The sequence below is a fragment of the Martes martes genome (assembly GCF_963455335.1).
Source record: "Martes martes genome assembly, chromosome: 2".
Classification (NCBI taxonomy): domain Eukaryota; kingdom Metazoa; phylum Chordata; class Mammalia; order Carnivora; family Mustelidae; genus Martes; species Martes martes.
Genome location: NC_137889.1, coordinates 178,297,772 through 178,314,373, shown reverse-complemented (window position 1 = coordinate 178,314,373; position 16,602 = coordinate 178,297,772). Strand labels below are relative to the sequence as shown.

At 37.9% G+C, this 16,602-nt stretch overlaps 1 protein-coding gene across 2 annotated transcripts; it reads left to right on the top strand.

Moving 5' to 3' along the window:
* Nucleotides 1-434: 434 nt before the first annotated feature.
* On the top strand, nt 435-15,054 carry COMMD8 (COMM domain containing 8; the record flags this gene model as incomplete). Of its 2 annotated transcripts, XM_080797585.1 has the most annotated exons (5): nt 435-544; nt 5,123-5,278; nt 9,260-9,412; nt 11,928-12,083; nt 14,126-15,054. In XM_080797585.1, exons 1-5 carry the CDS (start codon nt 479-481, stop codon nt 14,144-14,146), a joined length of 552 nt encoding a protein of 183 aa, XP_080653711.1. In that variant the 5' UTR covers nt 435-478. The 2 variants fall into 2 exon arrangements, with proteins under 2 accessions (XP_080653711.1, XP_080653710.1); XM_080797584.1 differs by lacking the exon at nt 14,126-15,054 and having other exon boundaries at nt 474-544; nt 11,928-12,113.
* Nucleotides 15,055-16,602: the final 1,548 nt, after the last annotated feature.

The window sequence follows — 16,602 nt, the reverse complement described above, 5'->3', positions numbered from 1 at the left end:
TGGAAATGGGCACGAGAACAGTACCTTCTTCTTAAAATAATCTATATGAAGAATATTGCACACAGGTAAACCCTTACTTAACCTTCCAAACCAGAATACTTTAGTAGGAGACGTATGCCAAAACTCAGGGACAATGGCCCTGAGCTCAAAACACGGTTACTTTTATTACTTTTATTAGTTGACTTTCAACGCAGTGCAGGGAAAGTTCTATAAAACTCTGAACAAAGTTGCAAACTGCTCTGAGGATCTGCAAATTTGCCTTCCACGTAACAACGGTGTTCAGTAAAGTTACTCCGGGGAGAAAAGGGATTTTCCTCAGTTACAGGGAAAGCGGTGGCTGTGCCTCTGCGCATGCGCACAAGTGCTCCAGCGTCTCCACGCCCAGCCCCGCCCACCCGAGAGAGTCACGTGGGTGGGCTGTCGCTCTAAGGCGCGACCGGGCCGTGTCATGTGACCGAGGTTTCTGCTCCGTACTGGGATGGAGCCGGAAGAGGGGACGCCCTTGTGGCAGCTGCAGAAGCTTCCAGCCGAGCTGGGCCCGCAGGTGAGGAGAGTGCAGGCGGTGAGGCAGGCGAAGCTCTGGGATGGCCTGGCCTGCAGGTCCGGCCCGGTCTGTTCGCGAAGTCTTCGCAGGGCTCACCCAGGCTTGCCCAGGGCAGGGATCCGGTAATGGGCGTGATGTCGGGTGTCCGGCCCCCTGCTTCCCCTGGAGAGCTGAGGAGGCCGAGTCTTTTAGCGCCACCTCCGCTGCCCCTCGAGGGGCTTTTCGACCTGACTTGCAGCGGGCCATGCTTGACCCGGATGGGGACGACTGGTCAGCTCCCAAGCGCGGCCCGCGACTCTGTGACTCTGGGCTGGGGAGCGAAGTCACCACCGTAGTATTTGAAATCTTACAACGTGGAGCCTATTTATTCATTCATACACTACACACCTTCACGCTCCCTGTGCACCAGGCACAGTGCTAGGTGCTGGGGACACGCTGGTGACCTAGGGAAGCATACCCGGCCCCCTTGAGGGCGACAGAAAAAAAAAATTGGTAAGTGCCACCAATAACTGGGCTATCTTACTTTAGGTAACGTGGTATAAGGTAGCCTTTCCCTCAAGAGGTGACATTGACACTGACACCCTGAGCCTGAGAAGGAACCTCACTGTGAGGATCTGGGAGAAACAGCCTTGTTCATTGGTCGGGCCAGCTTTGCACTGAAGTCTGCCTTGTGCTGAGTGCCCATGTGGTTGGTGTAAGGTGAAATGGTGAATGAGATACAGCCTGTGCCCCTGTGGAGCTTGCTATCTAATAAGGAAACCAAACTGAATTAACCAGCAGTGAGCTTGTGGGGCAAGTAGTACTCCAGATTTGAGAGGGCAGGGAGAAGCTTTGCAGAAAAGGAACATCTAAATTTCTAGGTGGAGTTCTGAGGGATGAGTAGGAACCAGACAGGCTAGAAGGAGAGTGTTCTAGGCAGAGGAATAGCAACTACAAGTCTAGGGGAAGGAAACCAGCCTCCACAGGTTTTAGGACCTGCTGTAATTTTTTTAGAGGCTGAAATTTGGAGTGAGCAGAGCAGGGAGACTAAGACTGGACAGGTGAGCAGGTCAGGTGGCTCAAGTCTTTGTGTATGCCATACTTTTGTGTTTAGCTTTTGTGTTTAGCCTCAATACCAAAGGCACTGGCAGTACTGAGTTTGAAAAATCAAATGTAGAGACAGTAGTTATGCCTAACAAGGATTGTGACTGAATGGTGAAAGGAAGAGAAAACCCAGTGGTTTCTCTAAGAGGAAAATCTGACTGAGAACTGGGTTTTTCCCCCTGGAAAAGAAGGAAAGACCTGAAGGAAATCTGCCTGTCCTAAAAGAAAGCAATATATGCAAAATTGAGCTTCAGCATTAGCTCTGGGAGCTGTGGTTCTGTTTGTTCTGAGAAGTCAGCCTACTAATTCATTCTGCTGTAATTAATACATAAATATGTTCGCTCCTTCTCCTCTGTCCCACAGCAATTCAGGTCTCATCACACAACTTCTTGACTGGTTGGCTTGCCTCTCTGGTCTCATTCTGAACTCCTTCAGGGTAGTTACTTTTCGTTTTATATCCTGAGTACTTGAGAGTTCTGTTTGGCTCAAGGTGGGTTCTTGATCAGTGTTTACGGAGAGAAGGAATTAATGCATGCTAAAATCTGCTTAACCATGGGGGCATTTACCTGGGTTCCAAGCTTTGGTGGGATGGTCTTCTGTGTCAGTGATAGGCACCACTGAGTAAGTCCCAATTCTGTTCCATTCACAATGGGCAAAGGGTGGGCGTGAGGGCTTTGCCTACGTAATGTGATAGAGGGGTATGTGGTAGGCAGCTTTTATAAGCCCCACGTGTAGGTCTTTTTCTTTTTTTTTTTTTAAGGTTTTATTTATTTGACACAAAGATAGAGAGTACAGGTAGGCAGAACAGCAGGCAGAAGGAGAGGGAGAAGCAGGCTCTCCGCTGAGCAGGGAGCCTGATGTGGGGCTCGATCCTAAGACCCTGGGATCATGACGTGAGCCGAAGGCAGCTCCATAATGGACTGAGCCACCCAGGCGCCCCTAGGTCTTCTTTTTTCCTCTATTCCATTTACAGTGGGAAAGTGTGGGGGAGATAGAAGGGAATACATTTAATTCTTATCAGGATCCAAAAAACCCTGTCTTAACCCTCTTCTGTGTTTTTATGAGTACAGAAACTGAAATGTCAGCAGAGAGTTGGAGTAATGTGCCCGAGATTGTCAAACTAATAAGTGGCAAGGGTAGAACATGTGTTCAGATCTGTTGACTGTGAGCCTTTGTATTAGCCTTCTGCCCCTGTCTTCATTCTACCTACTTCTTAGATAAGGTCCATAACCTTTCCCACCATGTAGGTTGATGACACCTAGATCTCTGTATCCAGCCAAAGATCTCTTCCCTGAATGTCAGGCTTCTGCTGAGACACACCCCACATATCTCAAATTCAGTGTGTTCTGGGATGAACTCCTTGTCCCCCGCCCCACCCCCCCAATACTCTCCCTCTGGTTGTAGCTTCATTTTTGGTTTGGGACACCACCATTCACCCAGCCACTCAACCTAAAATTCTGAGTATCATCCTTGGTTGGTTCTGTCTCCTTTTCGTGTCTCTTTCACCTCTGTACTCCCTCCATTTTGAGTGTCCTCAATTATTTAGGGACCCCTGATTTCTTCCTAATAAACTGAAGGCAGGGGGCCTTTGGTCTCACCATCTTTCTTTCCTAACTTGCAAATTTTTGGAAAAAGAAGGCAAATACGTGAATAGGTTGCTTTCCTGTGGAAATAATTAAAGAGCCTGGACACTATAAATAGGGCCCTTTATGATTTGGCTTCCACTCACCTCTCCAGCCTTGTATCCTGTCTTTTTTCAAATTGAACAAGTGATTTTACACTTCCATTTTATGCATATGCTGTTGCTTGGGACTAGAAATGGCCTTCTCTTCCATTTAAGACTCATCGTTTTAAAACAACCCTTTCCGTGTTTCCTCTCTCTGCTTCTTTGTAGCCTCTATAAACTTATAATATACCTCCAATCATTCTAAATTGCATTTATGTATTTGTATGTTTGCCTTTATCTAATGGACTAAAACTCTGATATGGTAGAACCTTACTTTTGTTTATCCGCAGTTTCTCATTTGTAAAATGACAATACTTACCTCATGGGGTTGTAAGGATGAGCACAGTGCTTGGTACTCAGGGCTCCATAAATGATAGTTATTAATGGCTGTTCTTGCTTTGTATCTCTATTGACTTGTCTAACAATTGAATAAAGTGCTCATTACATATTTGTATATATGAATACAAACATATATAAATGAATGAATGAATGAATAAAAAAAAAACATTTGTATTCCAAAAAGATAGCACTTTTATTTTTTAGTTAGAGTTCTGGGTTTTGCTTTAGCCTGGGAGCAGTTTGGACTAACACGGGGTATGTGTAGAGAATTTTGACTGAATTTCAAATTAAGAATGTTCATTGATTTATGGTATTTAAAAAACCTGCTCATATAGTGCATTAGCCATCACTCAGAAGTGGGTTACCAGTTTCTCATTTCTATTCTGATATGTGTGGTGTTATAGAGAAAGAGTTATTGCTTAAAATGGAGTAGAATGTGGTTCAGGGGAAAAGAATTAAAAGACTTGTTGCTTAAATTTATTTCCAAATTATTTGGGTTCAGATACTCTTTTATAAGACACAAATATCCCCTGGGAAAGAAAACCATATCAGTCATTTATCTAGAATAGTGCTGGCATAGTAGGTGCTCAGTTAATGTATGTTAAAGACATGGAACATGATACCAGTAGTAGTAGTGGTGGTGGTAATAGTGATAATAATAATAAGAAATATGACAATGGCTGGCAAAATGTTTAAGTGTTTTATACACACCAGGAATGTGCCGACTGATTTGCATGTACTCATTTAATCCTTACAACATTATGGGGGTAGGTAATATTCTCATTTTATACATGAAGAAACAGGCACAGAACATGTAAATAACTTGATCAAACTAGTTAAGTGGTGGAACTAGGATTCAAACTAGACAGTTCTATTCCGAAATTCAGTGTTAATAACTATGTTCAGTTATATATATGTTAGGATTTCCATTGCTAATGCTATGGTAGTGTAGAGATAAAGGAATGTAAAAAAGAAAAAGAAAGGTACTGACCACTGTCTTGGAATAGACCAAAAGAAGTGAGTATGAATGCTGTAAAAATTGGAGGTAAAGGGAAATGATGTTTATTGATCTATGCTAAAAAAAACTTCAGACTGAAAGTCATACTTTTTTTAGATTATTGGTATAAGTACAATGTCTAATACCAAGCTGAAACCTTTATATTCGCCATCTTCTTTCATTAATATTGGGGAAATAACAGTGTATCTATGAAATTATTTTAGCTTCCGAAGGTGGACAAAATTATAGAAAGTCTGTGATTTTTATTGGAGCCTTAATTTTTAATTAAGATAATGTTAAAAATAGTTATATTTCAACCTCAAGCTGCTTTGCAGATAACATGAGCTTGTCCCAACTATATTTGTTTCCTACAAGGAAGATAAATCTTTTTTATAAATTTACTAGTAATTCATTTATTTCCTTTTCTCTCTAGCTTCTTCACAAAATAATTGATGGTATTTGTGGCCGAGCTTATCCTCTCCATCAAGATTATCACAGTTTTTGGGATTCAACAGAATGGAAGAATGTTCTAGAAGATATTACCAAATTTTTCAAAGCTGTAGTTGGTAAAAATTTATCTGATGAAGAGGTAACTTCACTCCAATTTTCTATACCTTATAATAAATAATAATTTTCAGGTTTTTCTAAACTGGTCTTTAAGGCACTATATTAGATAAGAGCCATCATCAGTCAGTATATATTTATACATTTAAAAAAATTTTTATTCATTTATTTGAGCAAGAGAGAGAACATGAGAGATCAGGAGTGGGGTGGGGGTGGAGGAGGAAAAGGGTAGAGGGAGAGGGAGAAGCAGACTGCTGGTTGAGCAGGTAGCTTGATTTGGCTGAATCCCAGGACCCTGGGATCATGACCAGAGCTGAAGGCAGGTACTTAAACTGAAAGATCCCCAGGTGCCACCAGTAATTATATATTACATTACAACAAGAAACCTTATGATTGTGAGTAGGCAAATCTGATTGTGGAAGTACTTTTTTTTAAAAATAGTTTTGGTTGTTTGTGTTTTTAAAATTGTGACAACGTTTAAATCATGTAGAAAAAAACTAAAAGTTACATAACTGACACCTACACTTCCATTATCAAAATTAAACAGTTAACATCTTTATGCCTTACAAGTTTGTGTGTTTGTTTTAGAAACAAGGCATTACAGATAAACCTAAATACCACCTAGGCATGGCACCCTTGCCCAAGAGATCACCACTTGTGAAGTTGGTGTACATGTTCTGTATTCTATATTGTATGAATATTTGCATTGTAAGCAATATATACAATTATTTGAGCTGTTCGTGTAAACGTGTAACTTGTAATTGATAACATGGATCCCTTTGAAATTATTTTATGGAATGTTGTGTTTTAGACTTACCAGTGTTGGTCAATGTCTGGTTCATGTATTTTAACTCTTATAGTATTGGATGATAGGAATTAGCAGGACTTATTTTTCTGGCCCCCTCCTGATGAACTATTAGATCATTGCCTCTTTAATGTATAGTACTTCTACAGACATTTTGTACATGTCTCCTTATCCACATATTAGCCAACTTCTCTTGGCTAGACATCTTGACATGAAATTACAGGTCATAGAGTATCCTTCCATTGAATTGCTTTTGTACCTTGGTCAAAAATTATTTTGGCATGTTTGTATAGGTTGCCTACTTTTAAAAAAATGTAGTTATATATGTTCATTTTGATTTGGATGATATTCTGGGTGGGAGTTCTTTGTTAGATATAATTAAGTATCTTCTCCCATTATGTGGCTTGCCTTTTCACTCTTAATGGTGTCTTTCTGTGAAGAGAAGTTCTGAATTTTAATCAAGTCCAGCTTTGTCAGTATTTATTTTGGTGCTTAGTGCTATTAAGGTCCTGTTTAAGAAGTATTTGTGCCAAAGTCATGAAGGTGTGTGTGTTAGTTTTCTTGTAGAAGCTCTCACATTTATGTTACTGATGCATTTTGAATTAATACTTGTGTGTGGAGTAAGGGTCAAGTTCACATTTTTTCACATCAATAGCCAATTGGCCCAGTACCGTTTATCCGTTTATTGAAATGACTGTCCTTGCTCCTGTAGAGTTTCTGAGTTTCTGAGCAACCTTTGTTGTAAATCAGGTCACTGTATGTGTATACACACACACACATACACACACACACACACACTCTCTCTCTCTCTCACATACAGGCACCCCTGTATCTGGACTCTTTATTCTGCTCCATTTGTTTATTTGTGTATATTTCTCAGTACTACACTGTCTTAATTACTGTAGAATTAAAGCTGTATTACATAAAGTCTTGTGTCTGGTAGTAGAAGACCTCAACTTCATGTTTCTCCAAGATTGCTTTGGCTCTTCTGGCTTCTCTGTATTTTCATGTACATTTTAAAATCAGCTTGTCAATTTCAAGAAAAAGTCTGCTGGGCTGCCATACCAAAATATTATAGACTGGGTGGCTTAAACAACACGAATTTATTTCTCGCAATACTAGAGGCTGGTGAGTCCAAGATAAAGGTGCTCGCTGATTTGATTCCCCGTTGAGAGCCCTTTTCCTGGCTGCAGACTACCTGCTTGTTTTGTTTCTCACATTGGTGGGGGGAGGAATAGAAGCATGTTCTCCTCTTTTTATAGGGGTACTAATCCTATCATCACTAACCCCCACCCTTATGACCTATTAAATTAACTATTTCTCAGAGGCCCCATCTTTAAATATCATCACAGTGAGGGTCAGGATTGCAATGTAGAAATTTTGGAGTGACATAATTAAGTTCATAGCATGGGATTGCACTGAATCTCTAGATCATTTTGGGAAGAATTTACAGCTTAATATTAATACTCCCAATCCATAAACATGGTATAACATTCCATTTATTTGGATTACTTCAATTTCTCTAACATTTCGTAACTTTTAGTATAGAGGTCTTACAAATATTTTGTTAGATTTATTTCTAAGTAATTGATATTTTTGATGTTTTTAAATTTTGTTCTCCAGTTGTTTATTGCTATTATATAGAAACACCATCAATTTTTATATCTTTACCCTATGCTTAACAGTTTTTAAAAATTTTATTATTTAATGGCTTATAAAACTTAAAAAAATTTTTTTTTGTATACCATTAAAAAGTGGTAAAAATTAAAGAAAATTTTTTTGGTTTAAATTTTCTTGGTATAAGAAAATACAGTTATTTTCCTCTTTACATTTTAATATCTTTTTTCCCTTACCTTATTGCACTGGCTAACACCTTTAAAACAGTGTTGAAAAACAAAAAAAAAAGGTGTTTTATTCCTGACCTTAGGGAGAATGTATTCACTATTTTATTATTTATTATGTTAGTTGTATGATTTTCTAGATATCAACTATCAGATTAAAGAAGTTTCCTACAGCTCCTACTTTGCTGAGATTGTTACCATTGATAGGTATTGAATTTTATTTAAATGCTTTTTCTCTAAATTTGTTTTTTTTTTCTCCTTTATTTTGTTGATGTGGTGTCTCTCATTGGATTTTTAAATGCTAAACTAACCTTGCATTGCCAGAATAAATGCCACTTGGTCATGATGTATTATCTTTTTATGTATCTCTAAATTTGATTTGCCAGTATTTTATTTAGGATTTTTGTATCTGTTTTTTTGCGATATTGGCCCATAGTTTTTCTTTTCTGTAATGTCCTTGTCAGGATGTCAGGTTTTATTCTGGTCTAATAAAATGAATTAGGATGTATTTTTTCTCTTATTCTCTGGAAGAGTTTATGTAAGATTGATTTTTATTTCTTTCATAGTACTGTGTTACTATGTTGCATAATTTTCAAATATTTGGAATTTTTTATCAGTTACGATTTAATTACACTGTGGTGAAAAAAACATAAATAATTTGATTGCAGTCCTTTGAAATCTGTTGTGATTCGCTACATGGCTCATCATGGTTCATTTTGGTGAACGTTCTGTATACTTTTGAAATAATATGTATAATGTAGTTGTTGAACACAATGTTCTATATGTCAATTAGTTTTAAAAAAGATAGTGTTTTTAAGTTTTTTTATCTTTACTGATTTTTTTGTCTTTTTTTGTCAGTTACTGGGAGATGTGTTAACATTCTAATTATGAAGGTAGATTTACCCATTTCTCCTTTTAGTTCTACCAAGTTGTGTTGCTTTATATATTTTGAAGCTTTGTTATTAGGTGCACACAAATTTATGATTGTTCTTTCTGTTGAATGGCCCTTGGGCCATTCTTTATTTCTCATAACACTTTTTGCCTTAAAGGCTACATTGTCTGATATTAAAATATCTATACCAGCTTTAGTGGTCTTTGCTTCTATGCTACTTCATCAGTCAGTCCTTTTCATTTCTGTTTTGCAAAAATTTGTTAAAATCTCTTGTTAGTTATGCATTCTCATCTTATTCTTTTCACAGAGGTAGAAATATATATATATACACACATATATATACACACACATATATACTTTTTTTAAAACTCATTTTAAAGATTTTATGAAAGGGGAGAGGAGCTGTGTGTTTACATTTTAAACAAAAAGACACTTTCACTTATTTTATGTTTATTTTTATTTTCATAGATATTTCAGCAGTTGAATCAGTTGAATTCATTTCATCAACAAGCTGTCATGAAATGCTTAAAAAGTAGGAAAGATGAAATCAAGCAGGCTCTGTTAGAAGAAATAGTTGATATTTCTTCTGCACAGCTACAGGATTTTGATTGGCAGTTAAAGGTGAGAATCTGTTTATGCGCATGATGTTTTTTACCTTATTTTTTGAAGAGAAATGTTTATTCTTTTTCATAATATACATCTAAAATTTCTATTATTTTAAGAAAACATTGTCAAGACATTGCATTTTTACATTACCTTAATACAGTATAAACATCCCTATAATATGTAAAAACATTACATTGGTAATAAATTTAATTCACTAGAGCTGTGAATCATTAAATGTCTTGAGTAATGAAGTGGTATGTATTCAACATCTGTTTTTGGCTAGAACTTTCTAGACTTTATAGTCTTCCTGTAAATGTGATTCTGCCTCCAGAGGGAAAGTATATAATGTGCTATTAAAAGAGTAGTTGACAAACATTTTGAAAAGAGACTCATGGTCAGTAGGATTCATAAAGAACAATTTCAGACCAACTTTCCATGCTATATAGGTTACCTAGATCTAGATGAGGAGGTAGTGTTGAAACACATTGTCTTTCTTCATTTCAGCATGATAAGTGCCTCATATTGTCTTTGAGGTTATAGTAGAGAAAAATGTGGACAAATCACAGAGTTAAATGGGTCATAGCTGGATGAATAACCAAAACCAGGTAAATTTGTGTTAGCCAGGAAGGAGGTCTCTGTGATTCTGGTTTTGGCCCAAACTTCTTCAACAAATATTCTTTCATGAATATTATGCTTATCAAATCTGAGATATGTTAAATATTAATATAATACAATCAGAGTTTAAAATTATTTTACAGCAAATTACAGTGATGGACCAAATGAAGCAAAATAAACTGAGCAGAGATAACCTAGGTAGAAGTAAATTGGTTTTATTTAAGTAAAACCAATTTAATGTAAAAGATATGAGAGATATGCCAAAAGTAATTTGTCTGAAAAATATTTAGTTGTTTTAATTTGCCAAATGTGGCCTGAGTCAGCAGTGTAATGATTCAGACTTCTGTTGGTAGAAATGTAGTGTTTGAAGCAATGGGTCGTTCTAATTCTGTTTTCATTCATTAAATCTTTTTAGTTAATGTAATTTAGTAATACTTTTATTTTTGGCTGCCAAAGTAAGAGATACTTAAACAAATTGGAGCCAAACCGAAAAAGAATGAACAGGAGCTTAAAATCGTGGTACATGAAGGTTTTTTGAAACACTTGAGACCCTGTGTCCAGAAAAGAGAAACTTTAGTGGAAAAATTACAGTTATCTTTGAAGGACTAAAAGTTATCTCTATAGATGAGGAGTTGATACATGCTCTGTGGCTTCAGAGGCTAGGACAACGGCTAAGATCTAAGGTGTATGGTTTCCAATAAGATGAGTTCACGTTCAGCTTAAGGAGAACTTTTTTATAGCTGTCAGCATCTGAAGATTTTTTTAAACCACTTCTTGAGGTAGCGTGTTCACCATTGGTCGTATTCAAGCATAGACTGAGAAAGCAACTACTGGACACACTGAGAAGGAGGATTATCTATAAGGTAGACCATCTTTGGTACTTCCAAAACTCAGATATTATGAGTCCTGGTTTTTGAAGAGAGAATGAAGTAGGTATGTGAGAATTCGATTCTGTAGTGTGTGCACTCCGAGGACGTTTGTTAGGGAAGTGTAGTTCCTTATCAGTCATTGTACAAGTAGTGAAGGTACAAGTAAATTTTTTCAAGTCGTAGCACTTTGAAGATTCAGGTATTGTGGTTTTTTAACCTCAGATTCCAGGAAAATTGATTTTCCCTTTGCCATATGCCAATGAAGCTATGGTGTTTGTTTCAAACATTATTAGTATCATAAATATTTGGTTCTTTCGTTTCCTCTAGGATTCTCTTTAGACAGAAAATAGGAAGTGGAGTAAATGTTGAGTGTTCTTGCTGAGTGGCTGTAATTAAAAATGGTATCTTGATAACATATTTATCAATAGTTCAGCAGAAAATTGGCTGATTTTAAATTAAGTATCTTCATTGCACAAGGTTTACCAGTGTTTTTAGTTTTATCTTTGTTCATGGACTTTCATTCTCTTGGTATCTCCACACTTCTTTAAGCTTTCTCGGTTTTCTGATGCACTGGGTCCATTCAGTACTTCCCTTCCCACCCATAACTGTGCTTTGGATTTCTGCTTCTACTACAGACTTTGCCTGGTTGTCCTTTCCCTAGTTGTCTTCCTCTCTTATCACATCCTTTCTCTGTCCGTTCTTCATATTCGTGTTGGTTTGGCATGGGTTTCTTTATTTCTTCCACCTTTTCCTGTACTTGACAGCCAACAGAAGTATTCTTTTTTCTTTTTTAAAGATTTTATTTGTTTATTTGACAGACAGAGATCACAAGTAGGCAGAGAGGCAGGCAGAGAGCTGGATGCAGGGCTCGATCCCAGGACCTGAGATCATGACCTGAGCCGAAGGCAGAGGCTTTAACCCACTGAGCCACCCAGGCGCCCCCAGAAGTATTTTTCTCTTAAAATGTATTGTTAATAAGCTCTGATGCATATTTAATGTAGTCTTTTTTACTACTTATTAATTACTGTTTTCTTCATTTTAAACAGCTTGCACTGTCTAGTGACAAGATTGCTACTTTACAAATGCCGCTTTTAAACCTTCATCTAGACATAAAAGAAAATGGTGAAGTCAAACCATATTCTGTTGAAATGAGTAAAGAAGAGCTGCAGAATCTAATAAATTCCTTGGAAGCAGCTAATAAGGTATTTGTTTTAATTTTGTTGTGTGTTTAAAATGTTTAAGGTTTGATTGATAGTCTTCGGACAATAGAAGAAAAGCTCATAATTGGCTTTTCATACTTCTTTTATTCCTGATATGTTAAGCAGAGAAAATACCTTGTTGATATGTTCTGCATCTCTAGTTTAAGATATTATAATTTATAATTATAACTACTTACTTTTGAGCATAATTTATCAAGTAGTTATTTTTGATAGAATAATGGTGGTGTTCTAACAGCTCTATTTTATTTATTTATTTTTTTTGCCTTGGTGCTTATTAATGATTAAAATAAAATTTTTACCTTGGGGCTGTGAAATTAGTTGATTCTGAAGTGTTTTTATGATTATTATGAGTAGTCATGATTTTAAAGGAAAGAGTATCTTATTTCAATGCACAAGTAAGGGATACCCGCGTGGCTCAGTTGGTTGAGCGTCTGCCTTTGGCTCGGGTCATGATCCCAGGTTCCTGGGATTGAGCCCTGCATCGGGCTCGCTGCTCAGTGGGAAGTCTGCTTCCCCCTCTTCTGCTCCCCCTGCTTGTGTTCTCTTTCTGTCAAATAAATAAAATCTTTTTTAGAAAGTTTTAACTGCCCAAATAGAATTGCTTTTATAATCTTCTAAGTAGGGAAGACAAAATGTGGCTTGTAGTTAGGACAAAATCAAGTAAAACTAATGAGTGACTAAAGATTTTACATATACAAAGGGTTGACTAAATAACAGGAACCATTCTCAGTGTTTATTTAATGAGAAAAATCATATTTAAGCAGTAGAAACTGCTGCTGTCAGAAAAAAATAAATAACTGTCTCTGTACATAGATGTTCCTTTCATGATTGATCAGCATTGGGCACCTGAGAGTGGCTCAGTTGGTTAAGTGTCTGCCTTCAGGTCAGGTCATGATCCTGGAGTCCTCGGATCAAGCCCCACTCGGCAGGGAGTCTGCTTCTCCCTATCCCTCTGCCCTTCACCCTGCTCATGCTCTCACACTCTGTCCCTCAAAATCAATCAATCAATCAATCAATCAATCTTAAAAAAAAAATGTAGAACTAGGGTGCCCAGGTAGCTCAGCCACTTAAACATCTGATACTTGAGCTCAGCTCAGGTCTTGATCCCAGGGTTGTGAGTTCAAGTCTTGCATTAAAAAAAAAAAATGTATGGCCAAGAAGGTTGGTCAGGGGCAAGAGAGGTTGGTTAGAATATCTGACATTGATCACTGGGGAGCAGATCACTAGAGAAGATGCTGAGCAATCTTTTTTTTTTTAAAGATTTTATTTATTTATTGACAGTGAGAGAGAGAGAGTACACAACAGGGGAAGTGAGAGAGGGAGAAGCATTCTCCCCATTGAGCAGGGAGCCCAATCCAGGACTTGATCCAGGACTCGGGGGTCATGACCTGAGCTGAAGGCAGACACTTAACAGACTGAGCCACCTGGGTGCCTGGTGCTGAGCAATCATGAAAGAAACACATGTATACAGAGAGCTGTTTTTATTTCTTTCTGACAGCAGCAGTTTTATTTAGTCAACCCTTTGTATATGTAAAATCTTTAGTCACTCATTGGTTTTATCTGATTTTGACGTAACTACAAGCCATATTTTGTCTCCCGTACTTAGAGGACCCAGGTCCTTGATGTCACGACTTGAGCCGAAGGCAGAGGCTCAACCAACCCAGGTGCCCCCCAGCTCTACCTTTGTGAAATGCTGGTATATTCAGCTTCCGTCTGTACTCTGCAGTTACTCAGTCATTTTAGTGCCGTGGTGACTAGTCCACATGCCTCGTAGCCACACGGGTAGCCTGGCTTGCTTCTGGATGGGGCTCAATGTCTGAGCGTGTGTGTGGTAGAGCCTCATACAAATGTTTGTTGAGTCTGAGCCGTGGATCCCGGCAGGCTTGCATCTTCGGTTACTGTGCATTGTACTTGCTTGTTATCAGTTGTCTAGCCCTCAGAGATTTCAGAGCATTTCATTAAGCAGACGTGGGCATCATTCTGGAATAATCTGATCCCCTTCCCCCCCGACTTTGTGTTTTAAGGTGGTCCTGCAGTTGAAATAACTGGAAATGGTGGATACCAACACTATCAGATTCTACTGCTACCCCAGATGCGGCCGAGTGAATACTGTGTGTTGAGAGCACCTGCGCTATACTAACTGTTTTGATGTGCTGAGAAAGCAGCAGTGTTGGGATTACAGAGATAAAAATGTATCCGCTTCCCTAAAGAACAGGAAATGACATGGTTGACAGGAAATGCATAAAAAATGAGAGATGAAAAAGCTGTGATAGCAGCTTATATTTTCATAATGGCTGTTTTGCCTCGTTTATTAAATATTTGAGAAATCTTTATAGATACACAGTTTTATTGAAAGCTAAAAATAGACTCTAAAGTAATGTAAACGTACAAAGCACAAATCTACTTGAATGTTGCTTAAAGGAATATATGAATAGCAAGGATGTGTATTATGGATATATATGATTAATTTGTAATATTTTAAAAATAACTTTTAAAGAATGTATAAGCTGCATATATAACTCAGGAGATTCCATATCTTTCTTCTATTTCAAAGGAAAGATTGTAAAATGTAAAATTTCTTAGAGAAAGAAGCTCCTCTTCAGACATGAACAAGAAAAAAATAATTAAATTTGCGTCAACAGTGAGTTTATGGATTCTGGAGATTAAAAGCTTTCGCCCCAGTGGGAAAAAATGAAAGTAACACTGTTACTCCTGCATTTCTGTGTCTGATCGGGAGGGTGTGCTTTGATAAAAAGAATGGATGTCGTTGTATAGTGTGTATATAGCTATCCGATGTCAGCCAAGATTAAATATAGGTCCATTTTTGTGATAGACTTTTAATACTGAAGTTAATAGTTTTGGGTGTTAACTTCACTGGAAAACAAACCATTTTTAATTGCAGTTAACTTTAAAAACAGGCATTCTGAACAAATAAAAATGTCATTTTACTTTCACATATTGCTTTATTTCAAAAGACTTTCTGCATCATGCAGTGACCCATCATTCATCGGTGTCTGCTATTTGCCAGCTTAATCGCTGTTAAGAGCATCAGACTGTTTGAGGTGTTTAGAACAGTTTTTACGATTTCTCATCGTAGAGATGAAGATGGGCTTGAGGGTTTAAAAAAAAAATCTGCGTGTTACCAAGGCCATGGTACTCGAAAGGTGTCTGTAGACTCATGCCGGTCTGCGGTCTGCGGACTGTCTCTTACAGGTTTGGGATTAGATGAGGAGCATATGCCAGTGTTCATCAATATATCGCTTTTCTCACTGAGAGATGTTGATTATGGAAAAAAAATATCAGTTGGACTTAACAGTGTGCTTAGGGAGGTCGTTGACTTACCCCCTGTGCAGGTTCCTTATGTCATGGACTGGTAGCAGTTTGTAGCCTAGCACTTTAAATAATACACATGATCGCCAACGTACGATGGTTTGACTTAGGGTTTTTTTGACTTTACTATGGTGCTAAAGGAACCTGCATTCAGCAGAAACCATACTTTGAATTTTGATTTTTTTCTTTTTTACACATTTTGAGTTTTGATTTTTTCCTGGGCTAGCAATGTGCAGTACGTGATCTTCCTGGGCTAGCAATATGCATTATGACACCCTTTCCTGATATCGGGCAGCGGCAGGCCCACAGCTCCCAGGCAGTCACAAGGAAACAGCTGATACACTGACAGCCATCTTTGACCAGGACAACCATTCTGGTTTTCACTTTCAGTACCGTATTCAGTAAATTACATGAGGTATTCAACACTTTATTAAAAAATAGGCTTTCTGTTAGATGAGTTTGCCCAGCTATAAGCTAGTCTAAGTGTTCTGAGCATTAAAGGTAGAGTAGGTTAAGCTATGATGGTCAGTCGGTGAGGCATATTAAATGCATTTTTGACTTACAGTGTTTTCAGTATATGATGGGTTTGTTGGGATGTAAACGCATCGTGTCCAAGATCTATACTGATTTAAGGTCCTTCTGAATTTCAACCCTCCATTTTCCTCCTTTGAGAAGCAGAAAATCTTGCTCTACATATTCTTCTTGTCACCACTTCATTTATCACTATTAGAATATTTAACCACGTATTGAAATATCACCGATATACTGCAAACCTCACATATTTAAAGTGTATCATGGGGTAATCTGGTAGGTTTTGACAGCCAAGAAAGCGTCACCTCTGTCAGGATTGTGTACGTGGCAATCACTCCCAGAAGTTTCCTCCTATTCTTTTGTAATCCCTGCTCCTGTGCCTGACCCCCACCAACCCCTGATGTGCTTCCTGTCACTTGTAGAGCGTTCACACCTTTCAAGAGTTTAATATCAGTGGAATCATACGGTATGTACCATTTCTTTTCTTTGGACGCAGCTGCTTTCGGTATTGAGTTCATCTGTGTTGCATATTAGCAAGAGTTCATTCCTTTCTCTTGTCGAGAAGTATTCAGTTCCAGAGTTTTACCGTAATTTGTTTATCCACCTGTTAAAGGATATTTTCGTTGTTGAACATTTTTAT